This window comes from Caenorhabditis elegans, chromosome I (assembly GCF_000002985.6).
Source record: "Caenorhabditis elegans chromosome I".
Taxonomy (NCBI): Eukaryota; Metazoa; Nematoda; class Chromadorea; order Rhabditida; family Rhabditidae; genus Caenorhabditis; species Caenorhabditis elegans.
This window is the reverse complement of record NC_003279.8, coordinates 5937032-5954365: the sequence shown is the minus strand read 5'-3', so window position 1 is coordinate 5954365 and position 17334 is coordinate 5937032. Positions and strand designations below refer to the sequence as shown.

The following is a 17334-nucleotide window of genomic DNA, read 5'->3' as shown; positions in this document are numbered from 1 at the left end:
ATGCGATAGCTTGTGTCTAATTAGGCAAGGATTCAACTAGAGCTCTCTGAGCTTTTTTCTATGAATAGACCCGCTGATTTGTGTAAATCTATATAGAAGCAGGAAGGGCATGAGCACGAGATACAAATCAAAGTTGCATTGAATGTTGAAGGTGAATGTTGATTTGAGCACCGAGAACAATTAACTTTCACTTGAAAAATATAAAGAGTGCAAAATGAAAGTTTTGTTTTAATGATTTCTCCAAAAAGACAACCAAAGATTTTAAAAATTGATTAATTATCCTTATTGTTTTAAACTTAAAATTTTATGCTTTTTATTTTTTCGAAAAATTAGAGTTTTTGGAACTTTGAAAAATAAAGCAACGTCTCCATCTTCTCAGAATCCAGAAAAACATTTCAAATTTGAGAAGCATAAACATTTCAAAAGTTCCAAGAACACTGAAAAGAAACGAGAATTTAAAACGCTCGCGAGATACGAGATTTTACGAATGAATTAGTTATTTGTCAATTTTTAAGTGGTATGTATATGTTTGGAATTATCTATTTTTAGTGTTGATACGTTTTCGATTAGTCGGAAAAATAATTGTATACAATGCCGGTGGGTCAGACTAGTGCAAGGGAGTAGCGCCCCTTAACGCCTCGAGTAGATTCTAAATCAAACATATTTTTAAAATAATTTTTAAAAAACTTTAAAAAAAAAAGGGCAACAAATGTTATTTGGGAATTCCGAAATTCGAAGACTCAGTTTCCGTTTTTTCCTATAATATTATAGTATTGCACCCCGCTATTTCAATTGGGAAGATGATGATTTTGTTTATGTTGAAGATAACAATAAGTAATTAATTACAAAACAATGTGCCATTGAACAAACGACAACTGAAATATCAAGTTGAACCGAGGCGTAAAAAACTAATAGAGGAGCTACGGTATTTCGAAAACTAAAATAAATCAATTTACATTGTTACAACTTCATCAATTACTTCTTGTGGTAACTCTGGTAATTCAAAGTAGTTTTGACAAACCAAATAGAAAAATCGTATAATCGGAGCAAGTTTGCAAACATGAATGCACGAAAAATGAAACAAAAAACGGAAGGAACATGAAGAATTCATCAATAAATAATTCAAATTCAATTTTCCGCTTTTCAAACATAAAATGTTTTTTTCTTATTTAAAAAAAATTATTTTGAATTCAAGAACGATGGAATTTAATTTCTTGAAGTTTGGAGAAGGTTAGAAAAAACTGAACTCACCACTTCATCGTTCAACATTTTCTTGTTTTTGTCTTCTTTTTTTTTTTAGAAATTCATAGAAAAAAGTTTAGAAAAATAGAAAATATCTAGAGTACCACACGGGCAAGTTCTTGAGCTTTTTTTCGAGCACGGAAATGCTCAAGAGCAACTATTTTACGAGAGGAAGGGAGGAAACAAAAGGCACTAATTTGGGTTGCAGCTTCTAGATGAATGGGCACCGATAAATGGAATAAGAGAGAAATGATGGGGGTCAAATGTAAATTGATTTCATCGAAAAAAAAATGAGAAGAAGCTGATGAGTTGGGTGTCCCTTGGGTACAGTTGAACGTCATTTATATGTTCATGTACCTTTGAAAATTGGAAGGTTTATGGAAGCTAGACAAAGAATTCTCTCTCAAGAATTCTCTCAAAATTCTCATAGTTTTTGCTCGCTGAGCCGAGACTGAAAATTTTCAAAGGTCATCTACCAAAAATGGAATTTAGTTTTCAAATATCAAAAATACTCTGAAATTCAGAAGTACTACAAAAAAAAACAAAATCAATAAATATTGAAGAATTCAAATTTTGAAAAATCCGTCACAGTTGAAAAATATTACACTCAACTTTAAACAAATTTCTTTGTGGTTATTTTGAATTTTAGACTTTTTGGAATTGTAAGCAATGCGCATGTACTTTTTCAAGAAATGCGTCAAAATTTACAGCCGGTCTGGTTGGTTTTTGAGCAAAACAATGGTTAACCAAAACACTTTTCTGTTTTGAAAAAAAAACAAATTTCTGAAACAAGCCTTCCCGGAGCCACTTCATAAAAAAACAATTGACTTGAAAACAAAAAAGTTCCGGAATAGAAACAAGCGGTGAGAAATGTGTTTCCAAGAAGTGATCTAAAAGTCAAAAAATGAGAAAAAGAAGTCCCTTTTCCGTTTTTAGCCAAAAAAGTGTCCTTCCATTCTCCAATTAAACCCGACGCAAAAAGGACGTAACTCTTCCTCATGAAGTCGCTGTGTTTGTGTGAAAAGAAACACGTAATTGCTTGGAAAAACTTGACAATTCGAAGCAATTTATAGAGTGAAGAAAAGTGAGAGAAATTGGGAGAAATAGATGAAAAAAATTGAAAAATAGTCAGAAATAGATAGATCTATCATCAGATCTATAATCCATTGAAACTTGTAAAAAACTGTTGAAGAAAACAGTTTCAAGGAGGTAAACACAGAGGAAGTTGCCATAATTTGGCAGGCAGTTGCCTCTGAATGCCGAGGATGTGGAAAATGAGAGAGAGTAACTATTTACGTATTCTGAAGAGATTTGTGATGATCAACTTTCTAGCTTCTAGGATTTTTTTTGGTCAGAAAAATTAGCATTTCGTCATTAATAGATGGTCATTTGACATTAGGTTAAAGGTTAAACTTTCAACTTTGCAGAAAGTTGCCTCTCGTGTACAATATTCATATCAATTTATGATTTTGTATAACTTTGAGATATTTCTATATTTGATGAATTGTCAAGTGCTCAAGAAAATTCAATTTAATAAAAAACATTTCAGTGAGCCATATACACGTTTTCTTTTCGATATCTTTAAAAAACATTTTTCATACTTTGCAATCCGTTTTTCCTTTATTAGTCTTTTACCAGGATTTTCTGTGGTGCATCTCCGTTGGTTTTGACTATTTTCCATATGTTAAAATAAATGTTTTTCAATCTTTAATAGACCCAGAGAACTAAAATTTGCATTTTCAATTTTCAGAGTTTATGTATAAGATTATTAGAGAAGTGCAAAATAATCAAAAAAAAAATCTTGTAAAATTTAAAAATGGATTTTGTGAAAATACTATGAAATTTGTTAATTTTCAAAATATAGTTAGGTTGAACAATTTCCGGACATGTTCATCTTTGGCAACTTCTAGAATCGTTCAACTAATGAGATTTTAGATGAAAATAAATGGCATCTTATGTATAGACGAGGTAGGCAAATTAACAGGTAAGCCACAAAATAAAATTATGTTACAATATTTCACTTTTCGTTTTAAATGAAAACAAAGCTAATAATATTGTGGTGGAAATCCGAATTTCCTTTTTTCTAATTCAAAAACATTTAGATCATTGAGAATTTGAAATCCAACTTTTGATAAATTGCTACTTTTGCAAAAAATTTTGGCTTTTTTAAGTAGTGCAATATAGCTTGTTTGAGCCCCTACAATGTTTAGATACAAATATATGTAAAATTATTTGAGTATAAAATTAGTAATAGAAATTGTTATTTTGATCACCTCCAAAATTATGAGTCGCGAAACTCAGTAATCGTCATTTTTTGACTCTGAAAATAAAACTTTAAAACAAAAAAATGTTTGTTATGATATTTGGTATTTTTCAAACTATATGGGGTTTTAACGGTTTTCTCACTGGCACCTTCATGACTTTTTTTCTGAGAAAGTTACAATAAAATATTGACCTAACAATAAAGTAAGTCAGACATTGAAATCAAAAAGACAGATCGATATGGAAAGTAGATTCATTTTTGCAATGATGCGATTAGTTTCTACATTTTTATTTGTCAATTCCAATCAAAAAACCAATGTTAAGATTATATAAAATCGCGAGAAATCCAATGAAAAAAAGAGCATTTAATCGGAGGTGAGCCTTCTTCATCGAAAAATAGGAAGAGCCAATGAGAAATGAGACTAAAAAGGGAGGAAACAGGGGAGGATGAAGACGATGAAGAACGATGTTTAATCGGGCTAATATATGAAGAGACGAGAAGAAAAATGAAGATGCTTTATAATCAGTGCCTCACTGGGATTATTTTTCCAATTCTTACATTCTATTTGTAGCTGGAACTTGTGATAGACTATGCCATAATGGATTTGTATGCTTTTTTGTATTTTACGTTACATTTTTCAAAAAGCACACACTTTTTGCAAAGTGACGGTACACTTTGACTGATTAATCTAATAGTTTGGCAAAAGGACGATTTTGAATAAAGATATACTAATCAAGGCATACATTTTTTTTCAAAATAATGTTTTTAACGTAAAGTTTCGAGTTGCAACTTGCAACAACTAGATATAATCGATTTGAGGTTTAATATCAAACCTAACTTTAGCCATTTGAAGTAAACCTTAATTCTTCTGATTCCATTTTTCTCACAGACGTTATTTTATGAAAAGGAAAAGAAAAGACTCACCATAATGAATAGAAGCAGTAAATTTTCTCACGATCCAAGCTATTGACAACGACGTTGGCTCACTACTCTTGATTTCTGAACGTTTTCGTTTGGTTTCATTTTTTTTGTTATGGAAATAAACTAATTCGAGGTGAACATAAAGAAAGAAAAGAATCATTGTCGTAATTTATTTTGTTACTTTATTTTGAAGAAATCTTGTCTTGCAACTATATTTTGTAGCTACCGTACTTCTTCTATTAGCCATGCACCCCTACTAGCCAATTGAAAATTAGTCTTGCATGCAATACTAATAGAGGAAATACGGTATATTATCTTCGGAATCCATAAAATGCAGAATATTATGAAAAATTAATAGAATGGTTTAAATAATGGAATTTCAGCTAATTAGCACTTGTGAACTTGAGTAGAAATCCGAACAAAACAAAACAAAAAAAGAATGGAAACACTCGATATTTTAGTGTATAGATCGCCGCGTTGCTCTCTGGAGAGCTCTCATAAATATTCATAATTGAGCCTACGTCCTGACCAAAATAATCGAACGGAAGACACCTAGTGATGTTTTAAACAATTTTATACTGATTTAAATTCAACGGGTATACATTAAAATTAAAATAAAAAGAGGGATACTCAATTTAAAAATCCAAAAACTGTAAACTGAAAATTAAATATTTCTACAAATCCCAAGGCTAACCACTTTAAAACTAGAGCTACAACGAAAAACTACTGCCTGGAATGTTCAAATAACCATTGAAATGTCGTTTTACATTATTTCCACATTTGTTCCAAGAAATCCATGCAAGTCGGAATAAAACAATAATAATACATAAAGACGTCGTTTCAGTGCATAGATATCCGAAAAGGAAATTGCTTGTTGCCCTTTTTCTGTTGATTCTTATTGTCATATGAGTGATTGACATTTAGGTTTGAATAATATGAAGAGAATAGTATTTATGTAGTTGATTTACATGCTTTACAAAACTGATGTTTTGGAAATGTCAATAAAATACATTTTCGCGTACAGCACACACAGAGCCAATAAAGTTAAAAATTAACATGAAAACAATTTTAAAACACTCTAATAGTAAGTGTACGTTTCATTTTGAAAATTTGGTTTTGTTCAATTTCAAACTTGCTTGAAATGCTAAAACTTTCTAACTAAAAGTAGAACCTTTTTTGAATAGTTCAATTCATTATATTTCTAGTTTCAATCAGCATTTAATTGAAACAGCAAAGAAGTGCAAATACTATAGCCCTACAATCACTTCTACAGTAACCTCACAGAGGGTAAATTTTGATTCAGTAGAGTTTAAGACAATGTCTCACATTTTTTTGCCTGAAAAATATTTAGAACCTTTCATAATTAATTTTAAAAATACATTTTCGAACTATGACGCAACAAAACTGTTGCAATTATCTCAAAACAAAATCTTGAAAGAATTGATATCACAAAACAAGTACCAAAGTGTGAATTCAAATAAATTGCCAAAAACGAAGTGAAAGAGAAAACGAGAAAAAAAAGAATGAGGTCCCTTCTGATGACACGCGATTGTTCCGGAGAGATACACTTGAAATGAGTTTCAAGAGAATCGATGAATGAATAAAAACAAATGCAAAACGAAGAAAAAGATAGGAAATGGGAAATTGTTGCAGATGGGTGGGTTAATTTTGAATGAACCAACTATTTGAGTGACCATTAATTTAAACAAAGTACTTGAAAAGTTCGAAAATCTTTTTTAATTATGAATGAAAAAAAGTAAAGTCACCCCACTAAACTCTGGTAAACCGATTCTGATCGACGTCGAAGTCAGTCCAATCCACGCTGGTACACCCAGCTTCGACATACTTCGACATCGATCAGAATCGATTTACCAGAGGAAGATTCCATCTGAAATTGTTTAAAATGCACTATGAGAGCTAACTTCAAAGCTTGTAGAATCGCTGAAACTGTCTTTTTTGCAGAATTGTCAAATTTGAAAGGTGCTTAGGAATAACCAAATATTCTGAAAATGTTTTGAGTATTCTCAATTGTTGAAAGCTTTTTTAAGCTTCCACAGTGTTTGCCTACCCCGAAAAAACTACAAAAAAATTCGGACCAAAATTCCGAGAGGTAGGTGTTGATTTTTAAAGGAAAAAATCTCAAATGAGACATAACATCGACACAAACAATTTGGGTCAATGAAAATAATTATTTCCAATAAAAACAGAAAAGGAGAACTCCGTAACGTCAAAATAGCGTGTTGTCATACTGCCATCATCAATTTTATTTTTTTAATTTTCCACGTTTTGCTCCCAACGAATAATATTAATATATCACATTTATTTCTGGTTGTGTTTATTATTTCTTTGTGTTTTCTATTTCTGCTGTACACTCTTTGACAGGTAAGTCGTTCGTAGGTGCAACCCAAAGGTTCTAGAAAGTTCTAGCAAGTCGGCTTGAAAAATCACGAACCTTTTTCGATTTTTGAACAATTCACAAGTTTTTAAAACGAGAAAACTTGAAACTCCTAAGTTAAGATCTTACAAGGTTTTTAAAGATATTTCAGTGGTTATTCCGTAAAGTTACTTGAAAGACTTCATAATTCCAGAGAAAATCAATGTCAACTTCATCGTCAATTGCGAAGCCGGACTTTCGAACGGGAGAAGTAATTTCTCAATTTGAAATTATTAAGAAACTCGGATCCGGAGGATTTGGTGCTGTGTATCAAGTTCGAAAGAATGGATTTGATATGGCGCTGAAGACTGAATTCGTGGATACAGAAAGTGATGACACGTTGAAAAATGAAGCTCATATTTTGAGATTACTGCAGTGGTCGCCTGGGTTTTGCCGTCTTTATACTGCTAAACGAGTGGGTTTAAAAGTAAAATTGAGCTTCACTGTTTGCCATTTTTCTAATTTCAGTTGACTTGGAACAAGCAACAAGTGAACATAATGGCTATGAGCCTGTGTGCTCGTCCAATTTCAAGACTTCGAAGAATGATGCCTGACAAGCATTTTTCTAAATCCACGGCTGCTCGACTTTCTGTTCAACTTTTGGAGGCACTTCGTGACATGCATGCTTCTGGAATCATTCATCGTGATGTGAAGGGAAGCAATTGTGGATGGCATGCATCGTCTAGAAGAATTCTTCTTTTTGATTTGGGATTCAGCCGAAAATATGTAAGGAATCAATTATTTTAAGAATTATATCTCGGTTGATTACATATTGTCTTTTTTTCATAGAACGATCTCCCTCTCTCTGAACACTAAAATGGTATCACTAGCAATCACAGATCGCGGTTTTTAGTCTGACCTTGTCTTCCGTGTATTTTGTAATATGAAAAACGGAATCACAGCGTTCTCAGACCGATCGTTTTACCGGCAGTAGAAAGTTATAATATAAGAAATACGGTATCTGAAACTGATTTTTTTCAGCTGGAACTAGACCCTTCTACTAACACAATGCGTCATCGAGCTGCTCGCAAAACACCAGGATTCATGGGCACCAGCAATTACTGTAGCACGTATGCACATGATGAATGTGATCAGGGAAGACGAGATGATTTGTGGGCGTGGCTTTACTCAACTGTTGAAATGTTCCTTGTAAGATTTTGATTGATTTTTTCTGTTTATAATCAAATAATATTTTCAGGGAAGCCTTCCATGGAATAACGAGGATAAAACAATTTTGGTTAGCAAGATGAAGAAAAAGATTGGCAAAAAATTATTTTTCAAATGTCCACGCGAGATTGCTCTTATGTATGAACATATTCGGTGAGTTATAATTTTTGGGAAACTTGATTTTCCAAATTTCGTCGGAATTTTTAGCCAACTTAAATTTGACTCAACTCCTGACTACCAAATGATGCTCAACCATTTCCAACAAATGTATGCCCGTCTTGAAATTGATGAATCTGAACCAATGGATTTTGAAGAAGGATCTGCGTTCTATGAAGAACATTTTCTAAACAATGATACGGATTCGGAAGAAGATACGGATGACACTACAACAGATTTGGATAGTTATGAAAATGAGAAATCAAATGTTGTCACAATTGGAACTGAAAGTGATGCCACTCAGGAAGATAAGAAATTGGGGAGGTACTGTTCAATTTGGTAAATGTCATTTTTAATGAGAATATTCAGTATTTCAGACTTGCCGCTGGACTCAATCGAGCATTCAGTCGTTTGATGCCATTTTAGGTTGGGAATATTTTAAATTTTACTTTTTCAGTTTTATTTTTCAGATTAATTTTACGATCGTCTTCTGTCGTCAACTTGTGTGATAAAAATCGATACTCGGGAATATTGAATTCATAGTTTTTTTACATTTTTTTTTTCATTCGAAAAACTTATTTAATGAAATGTGTAGAAATGAACAATGTCTATGATAAACAATGAAATTAATGTTTTAAAAGGAAGTTATGAAAGGCCCGTTGCTTTTGCATTTGCTTTAAATACACTTTCCATGCAGGCGCGAAATACTAACTGAAATGAGAAAAAAATTAATTTTTTTCTCAGTAATTTTCGCTTACCTTAACATTTTCCGTGTTTGTTGCTGTTGTGAAATGGGGGAATACTGATTTTTTCGAGCTAGCTGCTCGAATAAACTTTTCACAAATGTATTTACTCGTCTCTTCGTAAGTATTCTCTCCTGAAAATTGTTGTGTAAAACTAATTTTTTTTTGGAGCTTAAAAATTATTCAAGATTCGAAAAATTTAGAATTTGAGAAAAAGGCTGATACGGTTGACTTCACAATATTTACGATCACTTTCTCTATTTAGCTTGGTGACTAATAGTAAAAGAAAAATTGCAAAGTTGGTTCTTTCATTTTTATAAACAAAATTCGATGTCGTGCCCTGATTTTAATGCTTCTTACCGTCAAATTTGGAAAAGCAAGGCTGAAGATTGACCTGTGAAAGAATTTCTTTGAACAAGTCAACTTTGTTAAAAAATAATAAAAATACAGCGTTTGCCAATGCACTTGCTGCTGCAACTTCATTGAAAATCTTGAGTGCAACTTTCATATCATAGGCATTTGATCCAACGTCTCGAAAGAATTTTGGAAATCGACTTAGCTGTAAAAATATGATCAATTGGGAATTTTATGTCTAGACATTGTTTTTTTTAATTGAACTGATTGAGACTATACTCATGTTTTCCTTGAGTAATTGAAACTTTGAAAGTATAGTCTTTAGAACTGATTTAGTATTATTAGGTATTCTACCAGTCTGCTCCCAAGTCAGCAAAACGTGAATATAATTCACAAAATGCACACAAGGCTGGGCACAGGAAAAGAGAATGGAGGCAGCACAATCCACCTCGAATAGGAGGAAGAAGGTATATTTCTTATACTTTTATACACAATGAAAAACTGGCATGGGAAATTTTTACCGCCCAGAAAAACTGAATACAAATGTTACAATTCTCAATATCCAAGTTCTAGAAATTTTAAACTGAAAAGTTTCGAAGTATTTTACCTCCATTCGACTTTCTTCTGATCTTTTCGCATAACCTGTCAAATCAATCACAAAAAGTACAACCTTGGCATCATCAAACAAATGCAACCATTTCTTTCGTTCCGATCTTTGACCACCCACGTCAATCATTCTGAAATAAAAGAGGAAAAAATCTAAAATTTTCAGTTTCACTAGGATGTTGCTAAACCAGAAATTGTGTATGTTCAACAATAAAAATCGCTAAATGTATACTTCTCCACATCTCATTTAATGGTTTAAATTTATATTAAAAGCAAAAAAAGACTTACAGTAATGAGACTCCAGTGTATTCAAACACAATGCTGTTAATGCTCATCGTGGCTTTTCTTGAATGAACTATATCTTCCTGATTAGGTAAATATGTTGGGTCAGCTATTCGTGTAAGATTCTCCAAATAACTTAAATTTATATTATTACTTATCTGTAACTATACTATAATCACTCACTATTTAGTTGAATCCAATAACTCGAACTCGCATCTTCTCTTATAAATCTCCTGAATTTGTTTGGAATTCCAAAACTCTGTCAAAGGTTCCAAAAGTTCTGATATTGTCCGAACAGAAAATGCATCAGACATTGGAGCATAGATTTCATCAATTTCATATGTAATATGTTCAATTGGATCCAGAGGTATACCAACTACACGTGAACCAGCAATTAATTGTAGATATATATCCCTTATATTGTTATCAATAAGTCCTCTATATTGTATTAATTCTTGGTCGGTTTTGAACCCGTCGACGTGAATAATTCTGAGAAAAAAGATACGTTTAGATTGTGCGCATGTACATGCATCTTATTTTCAAAAGTCTTACAAAACATTTAAAATCTTTGCCAAACCCAGCCGTAACCCCAGGTTTCAAAACCCAGTCACGCATTGCAAACTTTCATTTATTTTAATGTGGTTCTGAAATTAAAAAAATGCAGCTATTGAGTACACCAGTTGATTTGAAATGTGCACAATCCTTCAGTGAGCTCAAATATGCACATCACAAAACCATCAATCGCAATGAGCACGTAACGACCGGCTGCAAGTCGTAATGTGGCCACTGTACCCGATCTCGTTGGCGTTGTGTGCACCATTAGTCCGCAATGTCAAAGCTGTGATCGAGCTCTTCCACGTGGTACTATTTACTTTACACCCGCATCTGCCATTCCCTTGCCTGACCGTCTTTAAAAAAATCATGTGAACGGCAATTTCACACAAGGCTGCAGGTGCAAGAAGGGAGAGAGTGAAGAAGCGGGTGAGATGCGACTCCAACATGCTTCGACATGGTAAAGTTCTCTATTTTTGCAGTATCAGATTTTTCATGATAACAAATTTTTTTTAACTTGAACAGCTCGTGAGTATAGTGGGAAATATTGAAAAAGTCAATAGGAATTCATTTTATTTTGCTGGTTGAATGCACATCTTCGAATATCATTACCAACTGCTAAAATCTTCCAAATTACATCTCAAACTTTTTTTTTTCATTCATGACTTTTGTTCTTTCTTACAACCTTCAACTCACTGCATTTGTTTAAAAATTGTACTCTTTCCACTTAAAGGTCCTCCAAGAATGAGTATTTTGATATGTGATCCATACGTTTTCTTTTCCAATGCTAATTCTTTTTCAATTTCCATATGCCCTCTTCTGAAACATAAAATGTACGTTAACGGCTCAAAATACAATACCAGACTGAAATATCAAAAAGTGGGATATTCACTTCTGATTTAGAAACACAAATCTTCAAGACAAATGCAAAAGCTACATGGCTTGTAAAACAAAAAAAAATTGTTTTTGAAAGTGTTCTGATTTACCTGGCAAGCTCTCTCAGTTTTGCTTCAAGCTCTTCAGAATGTGCATACAATTCGGTTCCTTCTCCATTTCGGCTGGGTACCATACACCTGAATTTTATAAGTTTCCGTACTAATAATAAAAATACAGTTGCATCTTAATCTACATTTTGGCTTATCAAAAATGTTTGACCTACCCGTCTGGTCCATGCATACATTGATAGCAATACGTGTAACTAAACTTGTCAAAACAACTAAACGCCATTAATAAATCTCAACTATAATGTCCTGAAATACGGCGAAAATGATATAAAGACCAACACAAAAATATTCACGGAAAATAGTATACGCGGAGGTGGATTGTGAAGAATGTGGGGGAAAAGTAAGAAGAAGGGCTCTTAAGTAACATGAAATTAATTAATACTCCAGAGATATAACCTACTCATATCATCCAGTTATACATATTATCAGTCATAAAACTGAAAAATAAGAGAGAACGAAAGATGGAAAATAGTAGTTGAGGATTGTGAAAAGAAGGAGGCGGAGAGCCGTGAAAAACGTTAATGAGCAGTTTCGAGCTCAACGCTCGAGAGACAAGAAATTTTGAAACGGAACTCGGGGAAATCGAGATAAATATTAAAATTTATGGTAGAAACAAAAGAATGATCATAATTTAAAATAACAACAAACAATATAAAAGATATAAATCGATATACTTTCAACAAAGTAGTATGACTGAAATTTTTACAAATTTATAGAGTGCAGGTTTTACAGTTTGTGAATTTTGAACGTTTTCCAATGCTTATGCACACCTAGCAAGTTCACCAGGTAAAACAGAGAAATGCTAATATTTGTTTCTATCAAAAACTATCATACTTCGAAATGAAAACTACAGAAATAACTTAAACTGATACATAGAGGTCTAATTGTCGATAAGTTTTGAGTTGATCAGACTTAAAAAATGAGTAGTTTGAACATCTGATTCTAAGAACTTAACGTTGAAATTTAAATTTTATCAAATAATTTTGGAAAAAAAATGGCGAGTTTCAGGCTAGTTTGCCGTAAAGTACAGCTTCGAAATACTCCCAAAAAATACTCCCAAAATCATGCAACTTTTAATGGGGAATATGCAGCAGAAATTCGAAAATTTACTTAAAAAATTTGAAGACCAGTATCATTTTTATTTTCTGAAAGTGCATAAAACACAACTCTGTTACTCTCCGTGAGTAATTCCACCTATTTTCAAGCCACCATTCTGTATCTCATTCTCGTTTTCTCTACATCCAATTGGCAATTTTCCAATTTCTTTGCGTCACTCAATTATGTTCTCGCCAAATGGAGACATAGAGGGGTGTTGTGTTTTTGGGATTGGAAACAGAAATATTCTGAAAAATGAGAGAAAGATGTGAAAGAAAAATTGGAAAGAAATTGCGAGATTTATAGAACGATCAGAAAAGTTAGTGTGAAGTGTTTAAAGAAACAAACATTGTTTATAGTATGGATAAGGCTACAAGTTAATTTATAGGAAATGTATATAATAATTGCAACTTGTATGAACCAAAAATCCAAACTCTGAGTTTTTGTGATTTGATTTTCAATTGAATTGTAATTTTTTAGAAAAAGTTTTATGAGAAAAGTGAGATATCTAAAGTGATAAATGTTTTTGATAGACCTCTACTCAAATATGGATCAGCGTAGAAATCAATTTCAAAACAAAAAATCTGCCCTACAAAAAGTATTATTGTGTTTTTCTAGAAATCATGGTCTTCAATAAATTTCGCTTTGGATTATTTCTACAGACTTTGAAATAAGCAAATATAAAAAGTAAAAAAAAACACCAAGGAAAGAAAACTCACCTTCGATTTTTTTCGCGGGCGTGTCATAAAAACTCTGTTTTGTAACCGTAATCCAATTATTATTCGGAAATAAAAAAATTCTCGGCAGTTCAGAATAGGCAAACAAAGTAAAAAATTGATTTTTTAAAAAAAAGTTTTTAATGAAAAATAACTTTTAAAAGTTTCAATTCAGCCAAAGTTGGTACATGCCTATTTGTTGAAATAATAAAAATTGAAAAAAAAATCTTATTGTTAATAGAAAAAAAAAAATATTGCACCTGTTAAATGAAAAGAAGCGGAGAAATATGAAAGCGAGATGAATGTCTTAACTAGACAAGGAAAACGACAAAATATGCTGATATGTGGTGTGAGTATTCTTTGGAGCGGAAGGAAGAAAAGAAGAAGAAGACGAAGAGAGGAATAAAAATTAAAAGTTCAAATAATCATTTACTCGAAGATAGTTATTATTTCGTACATCTTGTATAATGAGAAAAAAGAAAAGTACAAAAAAATTCAGAAAATGAAACACCAAAAAAAAAGGCAAGATATGGGAGGAGCATATTTTAAGAAAATACTTATTATCAAAATTGTTTTTCTAACAATTGTGTGATGCATGTATTAGACTCCGCCCATATCTTGGTTATGTATCGTGTTTTTGCATGTTCGTACTTGACTTCTACATAGTTCCAAATACGAATAAACGCAGAAACCAACACATAAAAAAATCATTTTTTGTTGAAAATAACCGTGACTCAAGAAGTTTCAGGTAAGAAGAGTGTTAGGAGATCGATGATTGTCGATTCGGCAGCAGCTGATTTTTCAATATCCGCATTCGAAAAAAAGTGAGACGTCACTACTTGGACTATTTTTAATTGATTATTCAGTTAGCTAAGTACGTCGAAATTTCAGGTTCATTAATTGAAAAATCATAAGGTTCACAAACATTGGAATCAGAGTGCTCCGCCAGTCATACTTTTGGCTATTTTCGTCGATTACCCTAGTTTAATAGAATTTTCGAATTTTTGGCTATTTTTGGCTATATTTTGCTATAATAAAATGAACAACAAAATTTCACGAAAAAATGATTGAAAACGAGTGAAATCAACGAAACTGAATGAAAATTTTGGAAAAATAATACATTTACGTATTTTCCGCAAATACCTAACGAGACCCAAATTATCGGGGCGGAGTCTTTCTATTTGGCGTTGGAGCGCGATTGCATTCTGATTTCAAAAGATGCGTTATTCACAAGTGAAAAATGAAACTTTAATTTTCTTAATCAGACAAAAAATGTGAGATTTTTGAAGAAATCGGAGAAAACGGTTCAGCAATTAGCATGAGTTCTCAAATAAAAATGTGTTCTCAGAAATCTCGAAAGAAAATAAAAAAATTAGAAAATTCTAGTTGTATAACTAAATTATAGCCAAAGTACCACATCATCGAAACCTATAATTACACCGCCCGCGCTTAATCGGTAAAAGTTCCCTGTAATTTAAAAATTTAATTTAATTTTTTGTTGTCCAGAATGACATCTTGTGAAATATGCTTTGTTTGAGAAAAACAACTTTTTGAAAATGTCCCCGCACCACTTACTGAAAAAATTATAAGTTTTCGAGGACTTAAAAAGGGCACAAGAAGTGCTTGAAATTGTTGGAGCACGTGAATTTCAAAAACCTCATGTTTTGAAATTTCAAGTGTACTCAGTACTAAGCTTAGTTGTTATTTTTCCTTTTGGGACTATAAAGTCGCACGGTGTGATAAAATAATCCTAAAGAAAATCGAAATTTTCTTGTCGCTTTTAAATTTTATTTTTTTTTTTTTCTCAAAAATCTAAAAATGCAAATGAACCTCAACGAAAAGAAGCAGCTGCTCCGAGTGCGAGTCTACGCGACATCTGAAAAAGGAGAAAATCTCGGGAGGTACTAATTGAGTTGTTGTAGATATATTGAGAAAGATGGAGAACGAGAAAAGAAAATAAATTTATGTTGAATGAATGGGGTTAGACGATTGGGAATAATAGAGTTCGCGAAACAAAAACTACATGAAAAATTGGTTGACAAGTTATTTCACTTTTTAAAATTTCTAGTAAATGTGATGAGATCCTTTATTTGACAGACAGACGAGATGATTGAAAGAAGGACGGGAAAATCAGTAGTTGATCAGTGATTCCGAAGACTTGCTTCTTTTTCAATCTTTTGCTGCTTCTCAGCTCTAATTTTTGCCTCCATCATTCCCTGGATCCAGTAGTGTTCCTTCACCTGTAATAATTTAATGAATTATGATAATTAAGAACACTACAAAAGTGTACTTCTGTGTGCTGATAATATGTTGGCCACTAAGCTGAAATCAATAACAAACCTGTTCAAGCGTACAGCGAGCCTTGGGATCAACGACAAGCAATCTTCCAATCAAATCTCGTGCACCCTTCTTCACAGAATCAGGGTAAGTAAACCGTGCCGCTTTGATTGCCGCATATGTCTTGGACTGATCTTCGTGCTCGAATGGGGGTTTTCCAACGAGAAACTCATAGCAGAGAACGCCGATTGCCCATAAGTCAACTGCGTCACTGTGATCGGCTCCATTCACCATTTCAGGAGGGAGATAGTCCATTGTTCCGCACATTGTTTGGCGCCTGAAAACATGACAGTGAATTTTTGGAAACATCTAGATTTCCTAAATTTGAGGATAAACTCACTTATTCGAAGGAGCATGAACACTCCATCCAAAATCTCCAATTTTCAATTCTCCTTGTGATCCGATAAGCAAATTCTCCGGTTTAATGTCGCGATGAATCACATTTTTCCTGTGGCAATATGACAAAGCATCTGCGATCTCATACATATATTTTGCAGCTGTTGGCTCTGAGAATCTCTTGCTCACTGTCAATTGCTTGTACATTTCGCCTCCGGGGGCATATTCCAAAACGAGATAGATCTTCTTCGCATCCCAAAAATATGTGTAGAGCTTGATAATATTCGGGTGATTCAAATGAGATTGAATCTCAATTTCACGCTCCAATTGATGCTCGACGCCTCCTGAGATGAGTTGCGATTTGAATAGAACCTGAAAATATGTATGGGTAAAACGGATGTCAGAAAAATGATAATTCAAATAAATACAAAATAAATCAATATGTTACCTTGATCGCTACATGGAAATGTCCAGTTTTTGTGCGAGCCAGGTAAACACTGCCGAATTTTCCTTTTCCCAGTGGTCTTCCGATCTCGAAATCGTTAATAGTAAATTTTCTGTAAAATCAAGAATAATTTATAAACTTTTAAAACCTTGATTTCTTACCCTCCCTTCTGTGGAGTATTCACAGTTTCCTTCTCTGGAAGGTTGATTACAGGTGGCTTATTCTCCATGTCGGAACTGAAAAGTTTTTTATGAAGAAATAAAATAGACGGCACGATTAAGGACAAATTAACTAAAAGAAAACATCACGATAAATTTATAAATTGAATTAATTAGAAGTTCAATGGCCCAATTTTTAATTGAATACATTTAGATATTTATGTAGAATAAAAATAGGACTAATTCTGCTTTGATTTCAAAAAAAAGTGAGAAATCAACACATTACCTGAGTAAATATGTTTACAAAAAACGAGTTTTGATTGCAAATAATTCTAAAGAAACTAAAAATTGTCAGCTGGATAGTAAGGAGAAATGCAAGCCGTTTAAATAAAAAATTAACGCGGCAAAATGCAATGGTCCGCAATATGTCGTCATGTACGGTGTAAATGCGTACTTGGCCCTGTGCCAGGCCCGTTTATCCTGCTTTTTTGTTTGTTTTAAATTAAATTAAATTGTATTTATA

At 32.8% G+C, this 17334-nt stretch overlaps 3 protein-coding genes and 1 non-coding gene across 4 annotated transcripts; 2 read left to right on the top strand and 2 right to left on the bottom strand.

Annotated features, from left to right (window-relative positions):
* Positions 1–4917: 4917 nt before the first annotated feature.
* B0207.16 lies at positions 4918–4970 on the top strand. Its single transcript, NR_050153.1, has one exon. It is a non-coding gene; the product is annotated as an Unclassified non-coding RNA B0207.16 (non-coding RNA).
* A 1755-nt stretch (positions 4971–6725) lies between these two features.
* On the top strand, positions 6726–8823 carry B0207.7 (Protein kinase domain-containing protein). The gene is made up of 8 exons (NM_059315.3): positions 6726–6808; positions 7015–7275; positions 7329–7586; positions 7842–8009; positions 8059–8180; positions 8235–8507; positions 8561–8609; positions 8654–8823. Exons 2-7 carry the CDS (start codon positions 7024–7026, stop codon positions 8607–8609), a joined length of 1122 nt encoding a protein of 373 aa, NP_491716.1. The 5' UTR covers positions 6726–6808; positions 7015–7023; the 3' UTR covers positions 8654–8823.
* On the bottom strand, positions 8715–11976 carry gpa-14 (Guanine nucleotide-binding protein alpha-14 subunit). The gene is made up of 9 exons (NM_001025795.3): positions 11880–11976; positions 11707–11793; positions 11417–11539; positions 10352–10657; positions 10175–10303; positions 9888–10017; positions 9287–9485; positions 8942–9060; positions 8715–8894 (listed from the first exon to the last, which is right to left on the bottom strand). Exons 1-9 carry the CDS (start codon positions 11945–11947, stop codon positions 8829–8831), a joined length of 1227 nt encoding a protein of 408 aa, NP_001020966.2. The 5' UTR covers positions 11948–11976; the 3' UTR covers positions 8715–8828.
* Positions 11977–15489: 3513 nt separating this feature from the next.
* air-2 (Aurora/IPL1-related protein kinase 2) lies at positions 15490–16889 on the bottom strand. The gene is made up of 5 exons (NM_059313.9): positions 16815–16889; positions 16657–16765; positions 16213–16580; positions 15876–16149; positions 15490–15775 (listed from the first exon to the last, which is right to left on the bottom strand). The coding sequence occupies exons 1-5, from the start codon at positions 16880–16882 to the stop codon at positions 15677–15679; spliced, it is 918 nt and encodes a 305-aa protein (NP_491714.1). The 5' UTR covers positions 16883–16889; the 3' UTR covers positions 15490–15676.
* Between the last annotated feature and the right edge of the window lie 445 nt (positions 16890–17334).

What these genes read in the sequence shown, in the direction of transcription:
- air-2 (NM_059313.9), bottom strand. Translation starts at nt 16,882, where the DNA reads ATGGAGAATAAGCCACCTGTAATCAACCTTCCAGAGAAGGAAACTGTG. An exon ending in AATACTCCACAGAAGGGAGG is followed by an intron (nt 16,766 to 16,814) that starts GTAAGAAATCAA and finishes TTGATTTTACAG; the next exon opens with AAAATTTACTATTAACGATT. An exon ending in GTTCATGCTCCTTCGAATAA is followed by an intron (nt 16,150 to 16,212) that starts GTGAGTTTATCC and finishes TCATGTTTTCAG; the next exon opens with GCGCCAAACAATGTGCGGAA.
- gpa-14 (NM_001025795.3), bottom strand. Translation starts at nt 11,947, where the DNA reads ATGGCGTTTAGTTGTTTTGACAAGTTTAGTTACACGTATTGCTATCAA. An exon ending in AAACTGAGAGAGCTTGCCAG is followed by an intron (nt 11,540 to 11,706) that starts GTAAATCAGAAC and finishes TTTATGTTTCAG; the next exon opens with AAGAGGGCATATGGAAATTG. An exon ending in TTATTGGATTCAACTAAATA is followed by an intron (nt 10,304 to 10,351) that starts GTGAGTGATTAT and finishes TATAAATTTAAG; the next exon opens with TTATTTGGAGAATCTTACAC.
- B0207.7 (NM_059315.3), top strand. Translation starts at nt 7,024, where the DNA reads ATGTCAACTTCATCGTCAATTGCGAAGCCGGACTTTCGAACGGGAGAA. An exon ending in TGGGATTCAGCCGAAAATAT is followed by an intron (nt 7,587 to 7,841) that starts GTAAGGAATCAA and finishes GATTTTTTTCAG; the next exon opens with CTGGAACTAGACCCTTCTAC. An exon ending in GAAGATAAGAAATTGGGGAG is followed by an intron (nt 8,508 to 8,560) that starts GTACTGTTCAAT and finishes TCAGTATTTCAG; the next exon opens with ACTTGCCGCTGGACTCAATC.